General features: G+C 36.3%; 1 protein-coding gene across 3 annotated transcripts; it reads left to right on the top strand.

The window, feature by feature from the left end:
• Positions 1-4,942: 4,942 nt before the first annotated feature.
• LOC109076955 (golgin subfamily A member 1-like) lies at positions 4,943-21,710 on the top strand. 3 transcript variants are annotated; one of them, XM_042730035.1, is made up of 23 exons: positions 4,943-5,117; positions 5,710-5,996; positions 7,649-7,739; positions 8,410-8,484; positions 10,194-10,324; positions 10,470-10,598; positions 10,821-10,990; positions 11,219-11,330; positions 11,859-11,954; positions 12,481-12,606; positions 12,698-12,793; positions 13,370-13,465; positions 13,534-13,629; positions 13,889-14,041; positions 14,135-14,230; positions 14,506-14,595; positions 14,703-14,805; positions 15,745-15,905; positions 16,001-16,153; positions 17,684-17,743; positions 17,840-18,106; positions 18,577-18,663; positions 20,177-21,710. In XM_042730035.1, exons 2-23 carry the CDS (start codon positions 5,871-5,873, stop codon positions 20,252-20,254), a joined length of 2,592 nt encoding a protein of 863 aa, XP_042585969.1. In that variant the 5' UTR covers positions 4,943-5,117; positions 5,710-5,870; the 3' UTR covers positions 20,255-21,710. The 3 variants fall into 3 exon arrangements, with proteins under 3 accessions (XP_042585969.1, XP_042585971.1, XP_042585972.1); XM_042730037.1 differs by lacking the exon at positions 8,410-8,484; XM_042730038.1 differs by lacking the exons at positions 4,943-5,117; positions 5,710-5,996; positions 7,649-7,739; positions 8,410-8,484 and adding an exon at positions 9,823-9,863.
• Positions 21,711-21,850: the final 140 nt, after the last annotated feature.

The following is a 21,850-nucleotide window of genomic DNA, read 5'->3' as shown; positions in this document are numbered from 1 at the left end:
CGAAGCGCAATGGAGTGGCACACTCACTGGCCAATCAGAATGCAGGACGAGACAACCGCTGTGGTGACATGTGTGTTTTTTCTCTGCGCTTGATAGACGGCGAGGCCTCTGATTGGTTAAAATCAGGTGCATCGAAACCTCTCTGGCTGGTTCTTGCAGTCAGGCGATCATTATAATATTTTCATTTTATAGCCTATTGTTGAATCAACCGTGTATAAAAAAATAAGAAAACACGTTGTAAAATATTTAAGGACTTTCAAAACAACAACATCATACAATGCTACTTCATTCTGCTTCTCTGTGAGCAATATTCGTGTATTATTGCCATCATAGGCGAACTAAAGGTTGTCTAACGGGATTTTTATATACGATACACTGAACAACGACTAATTTAATTATTTTATTTTATTGTTATTTTTATATAAATAATTTGAATCTATATTTTGGTGTTTATGTTATTACATATATGTGTGTGTGTGTGTGTGTGTGTGTGTGTATATATATATAATATATATATATATATATATATATATATATATAGATAGATATAGATATGTGTGTGTGTGTGTGTGTGTGTGTGTGTGTTTGTTTGTTCATTTATTGTTGTTTGTGGTGGTATTTGGAGCTCTGGGTTGATTTTCTGCGGCATCAATTGCTGAGCATTGTCAGTATAGGTTATTATCATCAGCAGCACCATCTTCTGGTGGTGCAAAAATAAATCTGAAAAAATGAGGAATAATTTTGCAGATTTCCTGTGGTGGGATTGTGATACTATCCTGAGCCATCAATATTTGCAAGACTGTAAAATAGCTTTCAATAACAGAAACCTCTTCAAATTACAGTAATAACTGCAATTTAATAATTGACTATGCATTTTTTTTTCTTTTGCATATCTCAATTTAGCATTTGTGTATAAATAATGAAAATGTTTTGCGCATTTATTTTAAAGATACTAAATAAATTAGTGTAATGGATCTCCTGCTACATGCAGTATCTAAAACCTGAATGACCACAATGTAAAAAACATGCACAATTTAAGAAGAAAAAATAAGTAAATAAAACAACATTATTTCCAAGATTTTATAGTCCTACAACAGAGTCTCTATTACGCTTCACCCACATTCCTGCTGTTTTGAGACCTCATCAAGGTGAAGGCCAACATCCATATGGACATCTCATGGATGTGTGGACGAACACCTGGGGGTCGGGGCAGTGAGCTGTGACAATGTACAGGTGGAGACACAGAATCATGATAACCAGAAAAATTGCTTTTGATATGGGTCTTCTTAATGTTATTACAACGAGAGAAAAAAAAGGTAGATGACAAAACAAAAGGAGGCAGGTGGATACACTACAGACAATGTAAATATTTATAGAATTAACATTGTTATGGAATGTGTTGTTGTAGGCTCATCTATTTACATTGATCCTTTCCTCCCTTTAAATTTTAGAGCAGTGCATGTACAGTATATTTAGCACTGACTATAAGGTAGCCACATTGATATATCTTCAAAGTGATTCTCCAAACAAGTTATGAATGTGTAGGAGTGTACTTTTGTCATTTATCAAAATTACTCTTAATTGTTTTTAAATTATTTAGAGCTAAAAGATGCTTTCAGGTTATGGTTATTATAATAAACCAATTAAAGAGTCCCAAATTGCATTGTAAATTATGCACAATGTTAACAGCTGTTTCTCAGAATACTGATGTGTAACATGCAGGACTTGCCAACAAATGACAATAAATGATGGCTATGTTGGAGGTGATTACACAACCCATATGAGAACCATCTTAAAGGGCATGTAGGCCTATTCAGTGAGGACTGTGCATGGAGGCAACCTTAAAGCTATAGTTCACTCAAAAAATAAAAATTCTGTCATCTTTCACTCATCCTTAAGTTGTGCCAAACCTGTATGAGTTTCTTTCTTCTGCTGAGCACAAAAGAAGATATTTTGAAGAATGTTGGTCACCAAACAGTTCATGGTAGCCACTTACTTTCATAGTAAAGGAAAAATGTTATGGAAATATCATTAATCAACTGTTTTGAACAAGTGAATGGTGGCTGAGTTAATGACAGAATTTTCTTTTATTTTTATTTTTTTCTCAGTTAAACTATCACTTTAAACTGTCCAATAAATAAATAAATAAACAAATCAGCCTGCTTTTATTGCAGTGGTTCTCAACTCCAGGCCTCGGGACCCACTGCTCTGCACATTTTGAATGTTTCTGAATCTGACACACTCAGTTCAGTTCATGGATCTCTCTCCTAATGAGCTGATGATCTGAATCAATAAATAAGGGAGACAAACAAAATGTGCAGAGCAGTGGGTCCCCTGCTTGACTGGAGTTGAGAACCACTACATTTCAACCTGAAAATCCATATAGGTGCGTTAATTGGCTATTTTATAATAAAGGTGAGTTTGCATTTATTCTTTTACCTACAAATAACAGGCTAGCCTATCTAGGTATGTGATTACATAGTGAAAGCTCATGTTCAGATTTATATGTAGTAAGAAACAAAATAGCAAGTTATTATTCAGGAGTTGCTTTCAAGTGGCTTTAAAGGATTTTTGTGTATAGTTTTGGTAAGAAATAAAGTAGTAATTTATTTTTCATACCAGATGGGGGCAGTATGCCTCAATAAAGTGAATTGGTCTACTCTAGAGTAACAAACGAGAAACGGCATAGTCTCTATGCTCCGCCCCTACCTTCACAACAACCCTAGAGCAGGGGGCAAGGAAGTCGACCGGAAGTTGAAGTCGGCCGCGTGCCGCCATCTTGTAGCAGAACTTCACTTGCGTTAGCATCCCATTGACTCCCATTCATTTTTGCGTCACTTTGACAGTGAATAACTTTACATCTGAGGCGTTTAAAGACTCCATTTGTCCATTATTTATTTCTAAAGATACACGACAATGTATAAAGGGCTCCATTACCTTCTATGTTACATTATGGCCCCGTAGAAACAGTTTTTGTAAAAATAGGCTAACGATTGCGTAATAAACACTCAACTCTCTATCGCACAGTAGAGAAATTACCGTACAGACAGGAGGAGAAGCTCGCAGGCAATCGGGGAGACGTCAAGAGATATGGCGTACTGGCATTACATTTTAAAATACTATACAAAATAATTAATCAGAATACTTACTCCTGCTCACTCACGCTAAAGAACTCCCCGCTCAAGCTCGCCGTCTCTGCAAGATTAACGATGGCAGTTTGCACGCACAGCTACTAGAAGATTTACATCTGTCAGACAGGTTGCTGACGTCATCAAGCTTAGTTTGAGTCTGCGCGTCAGAAACGGAAGTTCTAAAAATCGCTAAAAACGGGCTTCACTTGTCTCAATTGAGTTCCAATGGGGTCGCTGTGTCCATTTCTTTTACTGTCTATGCCCTAGAGCCATAGCCGAAGCCTAAAGGACGTTTTGCCTCCAGAGGAACGTTGGGTGATGTCAAGTGATTTCGAAACATGACATCTTTCAAGCTACTCCCCTTCACCTTTACCAGTGAATATGTTCATATTCGTTTTGTTCATATTACATTTTGAGTTGTATATACACATTATTTGAATTAAATTAATTTGACAGACAGCATTCTGTCAGCATCATTGGATCATTGGTCAACATCAGACAGCTGATGTTGACCAAGCTAGCGCCAACCAACGTAACCAGAGCTGCCAACTCTCAAGCATTCACCGTGAGACACACGCAATTGACTCTTTTCACACGCTTTCAAAAACTTGACCGCTCTGAATATAGTGAGTGAGTGCGCGCGCGCGCGGCCGGGGCGCTCTCCCTCTCCATCTCCCTCTCTCTCTCTCTCTCTCTCGGGTTCATTATCATCGAAGACATTTCAAGCTTCTTAGGTAATGTTACATTTTAGCATCAGCTTGGTAGAGACGGGCTTTGGTAGATAACAGGTGAAAACCGGATCGGATCTGTGGGTAAGTTATAGCTAGCTAATTATCAAACGCAGCTACGGTTAGCCATCGCTAACATTAGCACGTTTATCGAACAGCCTTCGATACATTTCTATGTTATAACTTCCCGAAAAAAATACGCAAACATATAAAACAAACTTCTAGCGAAATACTAACAGCATCTTACTTACCAATCCAAAAGAAATGTTGCAAGTTCGGAGTCGAACCTAATTTCTTTCAAGTCCATCAGTTGTCTCCAGCGATGGAAAGCAGTGCCGATGTTTACTCTGGTTCGGCTCCTTTTCTTATCGGATTTGATTTGTGATTCCGAGCGCGGTTATTTCCCTGTAGCGGGTGGTGGTGGTAGGTGTTTCTTGCCAAGGGCTTCAGCCATCCTTCCGCTCTCTTCCCTGAACTGAAATAAAGTAGTTGGCTGTACCTTCCACACGATTGACATCAGCTTCAAGTACGCCCACAAGCCGTGCGAGTTATTCGTGTATTGCAGGTTGGCTGGTGGTTATGTTGCCCGCATACCGCCTCCCATGGCCGAGACTGGTATTACGACACCTGTCGGGCCGTGGCTAGTAATGCTAATGCTAATTAAGGTTGATATCTCTGCAGCACTATAACTTGACATTTTTTTAATGACATCATCGCCCTTATTTCTTCTCATTCTTTTGATGCGTGTAGGTCATTTTTTGGATATTTTTACCTCAATTTTTACACATGGCACATTTAGTGTGATTTTTAATGGAAAGTTATTTTTAAGGTTTTGATTTAAGTTGGAGTGATATCCAATCAATAATTATTATTTTAATATCTTATAAATGTAAACACATTCATATGACAACATACATGTTAAAAATATTATGCGTCTAATTTATCAATGCGGCACAGGACTAATACTGTGACCCTTTGTGAGTATGACAGGTTTCAAGATTGACATGAAATCACGCGAACCTGTAGCCACGCCTCCCTCTTCTTGTCGCCCTATTAGCGACGAGCACAATCGCCAAGCTGTTCCTGGAACGTCATCAGGAATCTGGTGACTGAAGATTACGTGTGAAGTTAGTTAGCCAGCTGCTAGCCGCGACAAAAACAACACACACAGATGTAACGCCTGGAGAAATATTAGCGTTAAACGTGATTTCCATTACAATGAACCTCAGCTCTGTCAGACTCTATGGAGTTTTTTACGGTAGGTTTACGCTCGTCTGTTTTGTTGGTTTAGTAATGGAGATGGATGAGAGCTAAAATTAGCTAGCTGTGTTTACGGTTTTTCTGTTATTGCTCGGCTCTGGGCTTTTTATCGAGAGCTTTGGGGTGGATGTTGTCATACACTGTCAGCATGTGATGGATGAATGCTTCTGCCATCAAGCTTACGTGTCATAATCAAATCTGACACCCGTTAGCTTACTACAATGTAGCATATCAAGCCATGTAAACATTGAGTCTCTTGGCACATTCAGTCTATTCTAAAACATAAAAACGCATAAGAATTTAGTTGATATTAGTATTTAATTGCACTGTATTGTCCATATCTTGCTTAAAGACAATTCATCTGCTTTAAATAATCCTGAACTTGAGTATCAATAATGTAAGTGTAGTACTATTTTGAAATGTAAGCTCCACTAACTATATAAACGGGTACAGATGTACACTAGATGTACTAAGCAGTTCACAAAACTATTTCATTCAGAAAAGTATCTGATGGTTAAAAGCCATGTTTGATTGGATTAGTTGGACCACTAGAAGTTAATGTAGTCCTAATGCTGTGATTTTCTCCGCAGAGTCATGGCAGCTGAGAGTAACACCAGAATGAGATCTGCTTACGCTGTGAATAAAAGCCGTTCTGCTTTCCGAGGACCCTAAAGTGTCCTGTTGACTGTTGGGGAGACGTTCAAATCATAGCTTTACACACACAGCTATACGCTACATCTACACTACAGAGATGTTCGCAAAGTTGAAGAAGAAGCTGGCGGAGGAGGCCGCCACCACCCCTCGATCAGGCCGCATCCCTCGCTCCATGAGCAAAGAGTCCATCACTTCTATGGGCGCAGATTCTGGCGATGACTTTGTGAGTAGATCTTTCTCTGCTTTTGTGTAGTTCTCAGTCTCCAGCTTCTTGTGATATCATATCTTCGTGCAATATTGAGACCCATAAAGTTGTTGGGTCTGTTTTAATTTTCTAGCTGGTGATATTACCAGGATATCTTGATCGTAGTAGGATGTTACGGTTTTATTCGTATTTAATGTATAGCCTTCTTTTTCAAACGTTAATGTATTGAGTGCTTTTATCTGCTGCACCGATTATTAGTGCATTTCACTATCATTCAAAAGTTTGGGGTTCGTAAGATTTTTGGTAAGATCAAGGATGCATTTATTTGTTTAAATACAGTTAATTGAAATAAATGTTTTCTATTTTAATTTATGTTAAAATATTTTTATTTTTTTTCCTGTGATGGCGAAGCTAAATATTAAGCATCCACTGTACTGTTTATTCTTGGCTTATTTAGAGTTTGGATTATGGTCAAAAAGTAATAATTTTGTGTTCTATTCCTCTCAGGCTTTTTTTTACAAAAAAAATCTCAAAAATATTATCATGAAAAATGCTACTAAAATGTTATGAGAATATTAATAGAATATTGTAATCATTCAAATTATCCTTTTAGAACAAAAATAATTTATGCCTGCCAAGTGTACTTTCACATCTAGGTATCAGTGAAGTTCCAGATGACGCATTTTGATAAGCTGACATCATTTCCTATTACAAAAGCAGAAGGGCCCTTATAAATCAGCATAGTAATTATTCCTGCATCATATGACAGGCATATTTACAGTATCCATTCTAGAGAAAGTTATATGACTGTGTACTGAACAACCTGGTAGTATGATGAAGTTTATTACTAGAGTGTTGTGCTATGCTTCCTGGGAAACCAGTGAGTGCTAAATTATGTCACATGCTTCGACAAACCAATGTAACCTGACACTCTTGTCCTCTAGCAATTAATGGCAAGCTCAAGGTTAGGTTCAGGTTGTCTTTCGCCCTAAATAATTAACGCTGTAGGCTGGTTGGAGGATGAGAGCAGTATCAGTAACAGGTCTAAATCAAAGCCACACTTATATACTAGATGTTTTGCTGAGAGAAACCAGTGGGTTTGGACCCCAACGACAAATGTAAATGAATTTATTTTTATTTATTTTATTTTTTTTAAACCACATGAATGAACATCTCCCTTTTGCATTCTGTAGTTCTTATAAAGGAGGAATTATATCTCTGATATTAGTTATTTGTGTTTTCCTAATTTATTGGCATTGGTCAATATTGTATATTAAATTGTTCATGCTAATTTCCACAGTTTTTACATTTAGACATTAAGACTAAGTCTCTGCTGTCATTTAATGCTCAAAGTGAATATTTGCCTCATTGTTAAAATCTTTAGACATTTTTTAAAATAATATTTTTTTTTTTACTGTACATTATTTTTTGCTACCTACAACTGATAATTTTTTTTTTTTTTTTACTTCAATCTTAGCAATTCTTCTAATATTTCTCTAATAAATCCTATTAGTTATTGGCTGTAACACTGGAATAACTAATACTAGAAAATACTATAAATAATATATAATCAGTACTAAATGATAAACAATACTAATCAGTATTAGCCAGATTTTTACCCTATGGTATATTTTAAAATAAATGTCTCCATCTCTGTCATTCACTCTTAGGCTTCTGATGGCAGCAGCTCCAGAGACGATGTTTCCTCTCAGATTCAGCGCAGAAATGATCAGATACGAAAGCTGGAGGCCAAACTCTCAGGTATCGCCAACACAATACAGTGAAGCTCATGTAAACACAACAAGAGAAAAAGACTGAAAGGAGGAAAAAAGATATGAAAGGGCAATGTCAAGGCTTTACAAAACGTCAGTGGAAATCAAAGAGAAAAGGAAAAACTAGAGACAGTCCTTCTCACCTGCCACTTTTACGTGCCAAGTCTATTTCAGTCTGTATTTGGACACCTCTAAACCCTTTATACCTTTTGCTAAAGTTGCAATGTATAAAGCACATGACATTTGACAGATTTGCCACAAAACAAGCCAGGAATGAATGCAAATGTCTCTACTGTAACGGCCTGGAAAGATCCGCATAAATAATAGATTCCTGGCTCTCACTATCAGCCTTCCATGGTATGTGATTACATAGCCTGATCTAGAAAGTCCTTTAACCCTAAATGAGCAGTTCTAGATAAGACATTGCATAATTGACCTGATCTGTTAGTGTAAAGGTCAAAGGTGAGTCATTGTTCAGCCTCACAATCAGTCTGGTTTTCTCATCTCAGAAAATCATTCTGTTTTTCCCTCCATTTGTTTATCTTCTCAATCATATTTATCCCCTTGTTTTGTCCCTCCTCCCACCCTCCCCCTCATCCCCCTCTGCCTCCCTCCGGGTGTGTTTTTGTGTGTGTCGGTATCCCATTCCCCAACCCTAGACTACGCTGAGCAGCTTCGGCTAATGCAGAAGACCAAGGAGAAGCTTGAGATTGCATTAGAGAAGTATCAGGATTGTACGTACCGTTCTTTTCCTCCCATTTTCACCTCCTCTTCTTTTGGCTTTCTCTCCTCTGCTCTGTTTTCCATTCGTTTGTCCAGTGCTTTTACACAAACCTCACACAATTCAAACATACATTTTTATAGACAAATAAAGTTGGTTCTTGATCAGAAAGCAAAAAATGAAGATAGTTCATTCGCTCATTTTCTTCTAATTGATTGTTTTATCACCAATGTCTTCAGGATTTAATATAAGTTCAGCTTTTATATAACGTTGATTATCATCAAATATTATTTCTCCCCAGATGTTCAAAAAAGACATGACTACTGTAATATAATGTTATGTCAGATGTTCATCTGCAATGTTCTCACTTCAAAAAGAACTATTTACACTATTATTATTATTACAGCTTAATTATAATAATTATTTTTGTTACTGTAGCAGTACGTTTTGCTTTTTTTTTAATAAATAAATAAATAAATATGCAGATAAAGAGGCATCAATGATTTTCTTTGGAGAATTATTTAAAAATATCTCACAAATGCTGCTGGTAGAGCTTGACTTGTGTTGAACCTGGACTATTTCTTTAAGCTCTTTCTTTGGGAGTTTTCTACGCCTGGGAAATATGTGTCTGGAAGTGTTATTAATCTCTAAAAGTCTCAGATCCCATTTCTAGACATACCCAAAGTAAAAGGAAAAATACACTGATTATAATCTACTAAAAAATACTTGTGTATATACTAACAATCTGTTTTACAGCTGTACTAACAAGGACATCTGGACATTACTGGCAATGTTGTTCTTTTTTCCAATAAAGTTTGATTAATGAAACTAACAAAGATAGCAAAATGAATATTTTATGTATTGATATGTAAGGTACTTTACGTACTGTATGTTGGGTCTAACATTACCATCTGTGGTAACACCTAACCCTTTATTTTATGTGACATTTATCTGTTTTAAAAGAATAGTTCACCCAAAAATGAAAATCTGCTGAAAATGTACTCGGGCCATTCAGGATGTAGTTAAGTTAGTGTCTTCTTTGGAACAGATTTGGAGAAATTTAGCATTCCATCACTTGCTCATCAGTCCTCTCCAGTAAACAGGTGCCATCAGAATAAGAGTCCAAAGAGCTAATAAATGCAACACAATAATCAACAAGTGTAATGTAATTATGGATTATGGACTGGTGTTTTAGCCTGAAGCAATGGTTTAAAGTTAAAATGTCTTAAGGATGGATTTGTTTCTTACAAGCTTGCAGTTTTTTGCTTCACAGATTATTGTGATGTTTTTATAAGCTGTTTGGACTCTCATTCTGACGGCACCCATTGCAAGTGATGTAATGCTCTCCAAATCTATTCTGATGAACTCATTTACATCTTGCATGGCCTAAAGGTGAGAAAACTCTTAGTAAGTTTTCATTTTTGGGTGAACTATTCCTTTAAGGGTTATAGAAATAAACATATTTTTACTGAATTAATATTTAATGTACTTTAATATAAATATAAGCTGTAATTTCTCTTTCCTGCTTAACTGCCAATGCAAGTATATTTAAGTAAACATGTTTGCTGCTAGTTTGCACACGCTGAGGAACATATTTAAATGATCATCTGTGAAAACTAAGCGTGCAGCATAGATGCAGCCTATAGATATTAAGCTGAAAATGATCTGGAATATGTCTTTAAGAAAGATTAAATCTTTTGTTTTATTTCTGTGTTCAATCAGCATCCATGCGCAAACTTCAGGACCAGAACGAAGCTTTCCAGTCCAACAGAGCCAAGATGGCAGAAGGCATGGCCTTAGCATTAGAGAAGAAGGACCAGGAGTGGATAGAAAAGCTAGCTACTCTGGAGCAGGTAAAGATCCTTTGTAACATATTGGATAAAGGTTTTATGAAGGACTGTCGAGCCTGACTAGTCACTTTCAGTTTAAAAGCATCCGATAAATGATTATTTCAGACATCAGTGTTTTATAACCTATTGTCTTCTTACTCTCGAACAGGAGAAGTTGTCACTGGCAGCTCGGCTAGATGAGATGACGGAGCAGAGTTTAAGTCTGTTCCAGAAGAGAGATGACCTGGATGAGCTGGAGGGCTTTCAGCAGCAGGAACTGGCCAAAGTCAAACACATGGTCAGCACAGTGTATTCTTTTATTAGTAGCATTAAAACAGACTTACACACATCACCTTCCTTCACATTCCTGCACGCAACACTATTTTTTACATATTTAAGTTAAAGAAATATCTAATCTAACACCCAGAAAACACAGACTCATATACACTGCAGAATAGACAAGAGGTTCCATCTTATTCCCAAACTGTTTAAGAGGCCTGATCATAAATTTGTCCTGCAGCTACTGAGGCGAGAGGAACAGCTAAGTCAGCGGGAGAAAGAGCTCAAACTGAGAGGAGAGGAGCTGAACACAGCAAGACTGACCCTGAGCCAAACCCAAGACAAGCTGTATGAGCTGGGAGAGGAACACGAGGAGATGTGCAGAGTCAACTCGCAGCTACAGGCCCAGAGGTGCGTGAAGAAACACAGAAGAACTTGACTTCACGCCCTGATTCACTCCTACTGCAAAATATTTGGAATGGGATGGAAATGTTTCAAACGCTGTTGAGACATCCATTAAACATTTAACCTCTTTGGCTTTGAAGGAATTCTTCTTTCTGAAGAAGTTTCTTTCAGAAAACATAATAATATCTAAAGGATGAGAATCAAACCTCCAGTTTGTCCACCTGTCTTTCTCAGGGATGAGTTGTTGAGTGAGAGAACGGAGGCTGAGAGGAGGGTTGTGGCTCTGGAGAGGAGAGAGCAGGAGTTACAGCAGCTGATCCAGCAGGTGTCACAGGACTTCCAGAAGGTGAGCACTTGGCAACCTTCAGCTCAGAAGCCAAGAGGGTCACTTTTGAGAACAGAGCCACACCTCCCTTCAAAGTGTTTTCAGTCCACCTTGCACTTTATCAATTCCTTCACTTTTATATATGTTGTATTTATACACTTATAACAGTGTTATAGCATTGCTCATGATTTCTTTAATGGATAGTTCTTGGCTTGTTTTATTAAACCCAAATAATATATTCTTGCTAATAATTCCATGTTATTGTTTTGTTGCAATATGTGTGCAATCAAATGTTAGGCTTGCTGTGGTTTGAATTTTAGAATTTGCTATTGAATTTTGGGATTTTTGGATTTTTAAATTTTTAAATTTAGAATTTTATGTTATTTTTTTACATTTAAACCCTTCCTTTCGTAAATTGCCCCTGAAGTAACCATACACTCCTGAGGATAACAGTCAAGATCTGTTTTAAGAATATGAAATATTTTTTTCAGTTTTGCATGAATGGTATGATAAAAATCATTCCCACATTGTTTCTTCTTTGTTTTCCAGGCACAAAACAATGCACAGGCACTAGAGAAATCAATGGAGCAGCTCCAGTCTGAACACAATAAGCTGAAGCTACAGCACGAGCAGCACAAGAACAAGGTCTGATTGACTCAACAAAGACACCATTGATACTAAAGCCTTCTCGCATTTGCAAGTGAAAATTACTGTCTGCCAATGTGCTAAATTATGCAGGCACACACGTGAGTGGCATCTAATCGAAACCTGTAGGCTATATAATTACATCAAAACAAACGCTGCCTAATTATTAGGACCTAAAAAAATCTAACTATATATGCAAATTACATTTGCTTTTCATTTTATATTCAAGTGGTTTTTAAGACGGCGTATAAAGATACAAATAAACTTGACAATGCATTTTGAGATACTGTCACTGCACTGCATCTAGCTGTTCTTATTAATTAATTTTAATAAGATTATTTTAATCTTTACTTATGGTAGTTATTGGTATATATTGCATACTAGGTATTTTCAGGTATTCTCATGAAGAGATTAGTCAGGGTTGCTGTTGATTCGGTGTGACGTGTATATGAGAAATATGTCTTATTGTGCCCGAACAACATTATCACATTGTTAGAAGTCTTCATACCTTACTGTGATTGGTCAGGTTGCAGTGACAGAAGAGGAGAGAGAGCGTCTATTGGCTGATCTGCAGGAGAAGGCTGCTTCCTTAGAGAGGAGACTAGAAGCGAATCTCTCTCAAGATGAGCACTTACAGGAACTGTTCAAGGAGGTCAGAGGACACAATATATAGTACACACCTATCATCTTACTGCAGTTTCAGTCATCTAATATCTGAATGCTGGGTTTGTGCGTGTGTGTAGAAGTCTTCATTACAGCAGAGGTTAGAGGAGGCCAGAGGAGAGTTACTAGAGGAAAGAACAAATCACACCACTGTGATCAGTTCACTGGAGGCCCAGGTAAACCCCAGCATCTAAACTCATGCTGCTCTACATAATGTTTTTACAATTGTGATTAAATTTGTGAAAAAAAATAAAATAAAAAATTATAGTCAAATATGGAAAATGTAAAAGTATTTTGTTGACACATTGCAATCATGTAGAATGTATGCAAAAATACAGGAAAAATAGTCATTTGTGAAATATTCTAATGTAAAATAACTGTTTTATATTTTATTAAATATTTTTAAATGTAATTTATTCCTGTGATGCAAGGCTGATTTGACTCTTTTGATCAATTTAATACATCCTTTCTCAAAAGTATTAATTCTTTAAAATGTTCTAAATGCATTTTTAAAAATACAAAATTGAATCATGAATCAAATCAAATTTCATTGTGAATTGAATAAGATTGAACTGAATTTGCGAAAACCCTTATGAATTGAATTGAAAAATGTAATCTTATCGTTTTGAAATATTCACACTCCTAATACTGCACTCTGCTCTACTATATATACACTATCTTGTTCTTTACACCTTTTGTACTGTAATAACTTTAATTCAATGACAAAATTTCAGTTTCTCGTTTGTTTCCAGATCTCACGGCAGAAAGCCAATATCACAGACTTGCAGACTCTCGTCAAGCACAAAGATGATTCGTCCAAAGCTTACAGAGAGAGGACAGACGCACAGGTAAGTTAACCCACAGTTAACCCACACATCACGTGACTAAATGATCTAAATGATGTGTGTTGTGTCAGATATCAGATCTGGAGCAGAGGCTGGCTGACTGCACTGAGATGATGAAGAGTCTGCAACAGCAACATGAAGACAGCAAAACGCATGCAGAAAAGCTGGTGCGTGATGTTGGTCAATGGACATAGTCTCACATAACGTCCCAGTCTCTGGCTCAGTTTGGGTCTCAGTTTGTCACAGACCGTTTCTGCTGAAATGTCGCCCCCTTCTGTCAGATACCAGTCATACCTACTCAGACACTAGGAAAAGAACTTATGGGGTTTAGAGTTATTAAACAGTTGGTTTTTAGGAAACTTAGTGACTGGTTAAATCCTTTTAGTTTTGCTTTAGAGTGTTGACCTCTAACCTTTGGTCCCACAGCAGGCAGAGTGGGCCGAGGAGAGAGAGAGACTACAGCAGCAGGTCTCGACACAGAGACAGAGAGGCTTGGAGAAAACAGCCAGGCTGGAGGAGGAACTTCTTGCACTACAGAGAGAGAGAAAAACAGAGGCAAGCAAGCATCAGGACAACCTGGTGTGTGAAACATCACTGGTCTTTCTTTAATTATTATTCAGTTAACATAGGAACGTTATTAAAAGTTATCTGATGCTTGTCTCTTTTTCTCAAAGGTTACTGGAGGAGGAAAAAGCCTCGCTGTTGAAGAGCAAAGCTGAGGTTGACAGCACTGTAGAGAGACTGACAGCAGAACTAGAGCAGTCCAGAGTGAGAATCATCTGCCGCTTTTTAAATACGTTTTTACTCTCAGTTTTGATCAATTTAATATGTCCTTGCTAAATAATTATATAATATGAAATATTCATAAAAGTATTAATTTCGTTCAAACTAATTCTAACTGACCCCAAACATATGAAAGGTGTAGTGAAAGTTAAAATCAAAAGAAAGTAAAGTAATATTATAAAACAGTCACGCAATATCCGAGCTTGAGTTATGTCGCAGACCATTATGACATTTATGTGACACGTTTGTCGATGTTACAGGCGGAGCTGATCAGCAGACAGACGGTAAGCGTTGAAATCGCCAAAGCTCTGGAGGAAACCAGAAAACAGAGAGAAGAACTCCAACAGCAGGTTAATTCACTGACTTATCAAACATGCATCCATTTTTCACATGCACTTTTTACTCATAAAGCCATTTATCTGTGTTAGGAAATTGATGTTTTGCTTGACTTTGATAGGTCAGCAAAATGACAGCGTCTCTTGAAAAGGCGGAAAATGAAGTGAGTCGTCTTTCTCAGAATTTAGAAGCAAAGGAGGAGGAACTAAACATGCTGAAGGAAGGTGAGGGACCAGTTGTGTTTTGGTAGCCCCTGTCCACCCCTCAGAAACCTTCAGAACTGCTTCAAACCAGGGCTATTATAGTTAAAGTTTACAGGGGTAAGCCCCGTTCACATCACGAACGATAACTATAAGGATAATGATATTAGCATCCACACCTGCGGACGATATCGTCTGTTTATTCTTAGCACAAGATTGTCTGCCGCTTTAAATTCTCAAACTCGTTATAGCAGGATGGATTCTGATTGGGTGTCAGAGTTTTTATCATTCATCAACTGGAAAAATAGTTTTGAAAGCGATTTCAATAATATGATAAATGTGCCTTTATCATTATAGCTGTGGTGTGGACTCTGCTATTCTTTAATATTGAGAACGATTTTTAGAACTATATCTTTATCGTTATATTTCTATTTATAGTTATCGTCCTTGGTGTGAATGCCTTTATACTGTTTCATCTATGTTGCTAATTTTAACTTGATGTACTAAACTAACTAAAACTATAAAACTGAATATATAAAAATAAAAACTACTAAAAATGACAAAAACATGTAACACAATTGCTAAAACTTTGAAATTATAATGAAAATGGACGATACAAAAATAAAGCAGTTCATTTTATTTTTTAGACATGTCCAAAAGTAATGTTTTTCAGTGAGTAGGTTGGATTTAGTAACTGTTTTGACTCATTCATTTGATTCAGTGAAAGATTTGTTAAAATGATTTAATTTTATGAGCTGTGAGTCTTGAGCAATGTATTTAAAATCCTACTTAGGAACTTCACTTCTTTGATAAATGGACTACAGTCATGATTTGTTTGACTGAAGACAATAAAACAGACAGATGTGTTAGGCACTGTAGATTAAATCCAGTGATGCTAACAACCTTTCTGTGCTTCATAATGGTTGCATTAAAAGGCTTCTGTTTCTTATTATTGTGTGTCAGAGCTGCAGGCGGCCCGTAGCAGTCTGTCTTCTCTGCAGGCTGAGTGCGAGTCTCGTCGTTTGGAGGCTGAGGAGCGAGAGCGAGAACACAACTCTCAGCTGACGTCACTACAGCAGGAAATCCTAACAAAAACACAACAACTCTCTACTTACCAGTCACGGGTCCGTGTGTGCTTCATCTCAGCTGCCTGTTGCTGTTAGGTACATTGTCTTACCAATTTGATGTTTTTGTATTTCCGTATTTTATTGTGTAACAGGTGTCTGATCTCGAGGGTGAGGTGTTGAGTTTAACCTCACAGTTACATGATGAGTGCGATGGTGAGCAGAACGGGACGGTTACTGTAAGTGATCTTGACCAGTTACAAAAGGTCAATAAAGACCTGGAGCAACAGCTGGCCGAAAAGAACAAGGTGAGAGCAAAGAAACCACTGAAATGATAGAACATAAGCTGAACTCTTTCCCTGCCAAACATGGAATTTTCTGTTATTCATGAGACAACGCTTCCCTGCCGAACACGAAATTTTCTGGGTTTCTGTGTTTTCACTGTTATACCCTCGGGAGCGCTATTACACATTTCCTGAATGAGTCTAGAATGTGCTGATCAAAAACACAGACCAGGAAGACACAGAAACGAGCGTATGCATATGAAAAACAATGCGATCATCAACCGTAACCGCATATAAATGAAAACTGCTTTATGTTATAGAGTGAAATGTCAATCCAGAAAGTGGTAAAGGCCTGTGCAAGCTTTGGGAATACTGATGGAAGCCATCTACTGCATCTTTGCATTAATAATATTACTGAATATGATCCAGATGTAGTATTTGATAAAAATGCGATTTTCTCAGCTTGTTGCTAAAAATGCTTTTTTTATGAAACCTGCCTACGTTCAAGTGTTGATTAAAAAGAAAACAATTCTTGAAGCTAGAATAAAAGTTTTTTTTTTTTTTTTTTTTTTTTTTTTTTTTTGAGAAAGTAGAGGTTCTGATCTTTATTTTGATGTATTGCAAGTTTAGATAAATATTTCGAGGGCCATGAAATTTTAGTGAAAATCAGCAAAAACGCTGGCGGTGACTGGCAACTTTTTTCAAAGACGCTGGCGGGGAAAGAGTTCAACATTTTAAAATTATGAACTATAAATGAATTATAAACTTTAATTCAAATGTAAGAACATAATTAAATGGAGAACATATTTTTATATATACTCTTATAACTTCAGTTTTTACTTATTTTACTTTTATAATTATAGAAAACATATTTTACAAGAATAAATAATTTCAAATAATTACATCAATCATTTGTATGGAGAAGGTTTTTATGGGCTTTAAAATCCAACATGAATGTTATAAAAAATTGTTTTCTTAATAAATGTGTCTAGTTTTATAGTGCACTATTCATTTGTACATATTATTTTACATTTCAAATACATTTTACAAATAAAATGATTGATTTTAAACAAAAACTTTCATTACAAATGTAACAGTATTTTCTGCAAAAAATTTGCTAACATAACCAATCATGCAATGGATGCAAAAAAATAATATTTACAAATTATTTCAAGTCACTCTACATTGTTTTAATTATAATGTGAAAACGGTATATTCTGTTGCACCTAATCATGCAATGGATGCAAAAAAATAATATTTACAAATGAAAACATTTAGTATCAGAATATATTATTTGAATATATATATATATTATATATATATATATATATATATGTATATATATAATATATGTGTAAAAATTCTACACATATATATATATATATATATATATAATATATATATATATATATATGAATTTTTATAATATATATTATATATATATATATATATATATATATATATTAGTATATATGTGTGAATTTTAAAAATATATTATATTATATTTCTAAATATATATTTTATTATTTTATTTATTAATTTATTTTTTGTTAGACAATAAAGCAGCTACAGCAGAGACTTGCAGAACTGAAGAGGACATTACAGAAAGAGCTGGTGAGTGTTTTTATTCAGAAGCATTATGTCAGTGTATGCAACTCAGTCCACGTCAGCTGTCGGAAAGCAATTCCTCGCAATGTGTTTATGCAACAGAAACTGAAGCCAGATCCTGACTCAGAGACGAAGGAGAGACTCCAGGAAAGCAGGCAGGAGAAATCAACCGATAAGACGATCTCAGAGACACCGATGCCCGCCACAGCTCCAACCCCAGCCCCAGGACTCCCTCAAACTTCAGGCCCGCCTCCCATCACCTCCAACACCACAGTCACCAACAGTTCAGACCTCACAGACACAAGAGAGATCAACTTTGAGTACCTCAAACACGTGGTGCTGAAGTTCATGTCATCCAGAGAGGCAGAGGTGAGGGCTCGATCGGTATCTGACCTGTTAGTGTTTCTTGCTAACCTGTGACACTTTTACTGCTGTTCCTTCTTGGAGTTAGGGGTTAGAACTTTAGTTTGTAATCTGGCAGAAGATTAAGTGACAAAGTAAAAACATATACTAAAGTTCAGAAGCTTGAGGTCAGTTTTTTTTTTTTTTCTTAAATAAATTTTATTACGCATATCCAGTCATCTTTTGTTGCAGTAGCATTTGGTATGTAATGCAGATTATTGACGCAACAGTGTCCTATAAAAGATTCTCTGATACATTATTGACACTAATTCACCTTTCAGAAAAATCCAATTGGTGTGTGCATCGCTGATTTTCGAACACTAGAGAGTCCTCTGCTAGCTCTTGTCTATAGCAGCATAAGTGATGCTGGTATGAATTCTCCCATGAGAGGTTACCTCTCTCTGTCTCTCTCTCTCTCTCTCTCTCTCTCTCTCCAGGCTTTCCAGCTCATCAGAGCCATTTCTGTTCTTCTGCATTTCACAAAAGAAGAGGAGGACATGCTCAAGCAGACACTGGAGTACAAGGTGTGTGAGAAAAACAAATCTATATGTATAAAGCTGGAGAACGACACGTGGAAAGGTCAGCGTGTGTTCTTCTCAATCCTCATCACACCCAGCAGCGCTCTCCTCCGCACCCGGGAGCTAACTAGGCCACTCTGCTAAGGCAGCTAACAGTGTGGGTCAGGATATCTGGCTCACTGCTCTGAATCAAACCATTAGCACTCAGTGACATGGTCAGGAATAGATGCTAGGTATTTATAGCTCACCCCAGCAACTGTGCTGGAAATCACTGCACATCACTGTGCTACATTATGCTCACCGCTTCACTCCCTGACGCCCCATTTCAGAGGTGCCCTGTGGTCTATGTGGGGGATTAGAAGAAAAAGTTGATTGTTTTGTTACAGAAGTTTAACCTTATTTGAAATGGGGTTAAATGTCACTATGGATGTACATATTATCAGTTTTTTGAAGGGTCATTATTATTTTTCACTTCTTTCCCTTTCTTTGTGACATCCCAAAACAGAAAGTGGTATTCATCTGTTCTGCTATAGACTTATGATTTGACATTTAAATTCATTTCAAGTGTCTGAAATTGTAGATTGAAGCTGTTGTGTTGGTACTGTGTATCATATTATCAAAAATCAGTTTGTCATATTAGTTACAGGCCAAAACATGAAAATGATAAATCAAATAATCAGCTATTGGCATCAAAAAGGGGATATTTAATGACCACCCATGTTAATAATTGTTGTTAATAAACATTAATAAAGTCATAATAAAGTGTAGTCTTAATTGTAATAATTAACAGCAATAATACATTTACTATTAATAATGATAATTTATTGAGCATATTGACAGTTAATTACTCAGAAGAATGTTTTCAGTAATTACATGCCTTTACATAGAGAAGTCTCATACTATAAACAAAGCTGCAATTATTTGGTCAAAAATACACTAAAAATTGAATGTATTTGAATGTATTTAAAAATGTAATTTATTTATTTGATGGAAAAGCTGTAATTTCAACATCATTCCTCCAGTCTTCAGTGTCACATGATCGTTCAGAAATCATTCTCATATGATTTGGTGCTGAAGAAGAATTTTATTAATGTTGGTGGGGGGGGTATTTATTTATTTTTTACTTTTTTAGGATTCTTTGAATAGAAAGTGCAAGATACCAGCATATATGGCACCATATATGTGTGTGTGTGTGTGTGTGTGTGTGTGTGTGTGAAAATTAACTAAGAATAAAGTGTTTTTTCATATATAATAATAAATAGTTTCTTTTGTTTTATAATATATTTTAATGTTTATTATAAATTATATTTATTTTGTATTATTTACTTCAAATACTGTGAACTGCAACTGTTTTATTATTTTAAAAAAATTATCTAATACAATTTACTAAAAAAACTATGAAACATTTATGAAGTTCCTGAACATTTCTATATCAGTGCATTCACATCTTGTGCAACAACAGAATGAAGCTTGCATGATGGAAGCACTGTTTGAGTCTCATGTTTTGTGTGTGTTTCAGATGTCGTGGTTTGGTTCCAAGCCCACACCCAAAGGTATCATACGGCCTTCCATCTCAGGAACCTCAAGTTGGAGCTGAAAGACAAAGTGAAAGAGGGAACAGTGAATAATCTCAGTAGAAAACTACTGGCGTCTGAAGGGAGCAATTGTCAACTCCGCAGTTTCAATCTCTGCCTCAAAAGTTCCTATGTAGCTCGTGCCCTTTAAACAACAGGACGCATACAACTCAATCCATTTTTCACTAAAATATCGCAGGGACTGGAAACAAATGCTTTATGAACATCATCTTTTTGTGATATTTTAAATAATGGTCACCCGTCTCACTCATGTACTCTGTAGTCTGCTGTTTCCAACATCCTTCAACTGGAACAGGATGGAAAACGCTTCTTACTTTTATTTAATTTTTTTTTTTTTTTTTTTTAACTCCAATCTGAGCTCTTTGAAATCAAGGTTGGGCAAATCATATCCACCAGTCCATTTCAGTGGTACCTAATAAAGACAATAAACAACTCTCCTTTTCCTCCAGTACTGGACATCAGGAATGGGACGTCACATTATACTGTCGTGATTTTGAATATGTGGAAGCATCTTACTTTAATCTGCCTTGTTTATGTGTAAATTACAGTTATGTACATTCCATACAAGTATTTATATATGAATACCTGTATATACAGTAAGTTATAAGAGGATTTATAAATCAGTGGATACATAACTTATGTTTTTTTTTTTTTTTTGTCATCATACACATGCATTGGTAACAAATCTGTTCATATGAGTGTGTATGTATATGTGTGAGAAATTCTTCACTGTGGGCTTGAAACTGTAATATCGAGGCATATATGCACAGACTGAGGAAACGAGCATGCATGCCTTATACCGAATGCTTTGATTGTACATTGGTTTTGAGTGTATACTGAAGCATTTGAGTACACTTGAAGCCTTAACATTCAAGGCTAACTGCATTTGTATTTCTCTGAGAACATGTCAATAGAAACATCTTTCCTTTATACCTATGGAAACAAAGTGGTTTTCGGTCAAAGCCAGTGTTTTGCTGTCAGAACAATGTAATTTTGTGTGTTTTAACACTTTAAGGCCACAGCAGCAGCTCTAAGGTTAACACTCTGAATGACAGACTCTTTTGGTAAAAACAGCTGACTAGAGACTTGAACATCTCTGCAGGATGCTTAACATGTTTCCTGTTTTTAGAAAAAGAAACCCAAAGATTTCTGTTTTGTGTGTAAATACTGATTTCATTTATGAAGCTTGAATCAGTTGATTCAGAGAATTTGTTGTGCTCTAAATGAAGTTTAATGGCCTGTGTATGAACTGCTTAGGAATGAGATTTCTATTGAAAGATCCAAATTGCACTTTTCTAAAACTGTATTCATGTTTTGTTTGATGTTATGATACTGTAGCCGTCACAGTAGCCATTGCCTCTGCTTTCAGTGAAGTACCACTACATCCTTACTTTGATTTCACTTCATGGTATGTCAGGAATATCAAAACTTGATCAAAATTAAAATCTTTCTCAGTGACTTTGTCTGAAGAAGCGTTTGTGCTTCTGTGTGGTTACCAGTGGTGACTTCAGTGCTTCTAACAGTGGATCTGAAAGTGATGAGACAAAGCATTTCTGACCTTTGTAAGATCAAGTAAAGAAAACAGAAAAATATGTCAG

The sequence above is a fragment of the Cyprinus carpio genome, chromosome B8 (assembly GCF_018340385.1).
Source record: "Cyprinus carpio isolate SPL01 chromosome B8, ASM1834038v1, whole genome shotgun sequence".
NCBI lineage: Eukaryota > Metazoa > Chordata > Actinopteri > Cypriniformes > Cyprinidae > Cyprinus > Cyprinus carpio.
The sequence above is the reverse complement of the archived record's forward strand: the minus strand, read 5'-3'. Positions and strand labels throughout refer to the sequence as shown.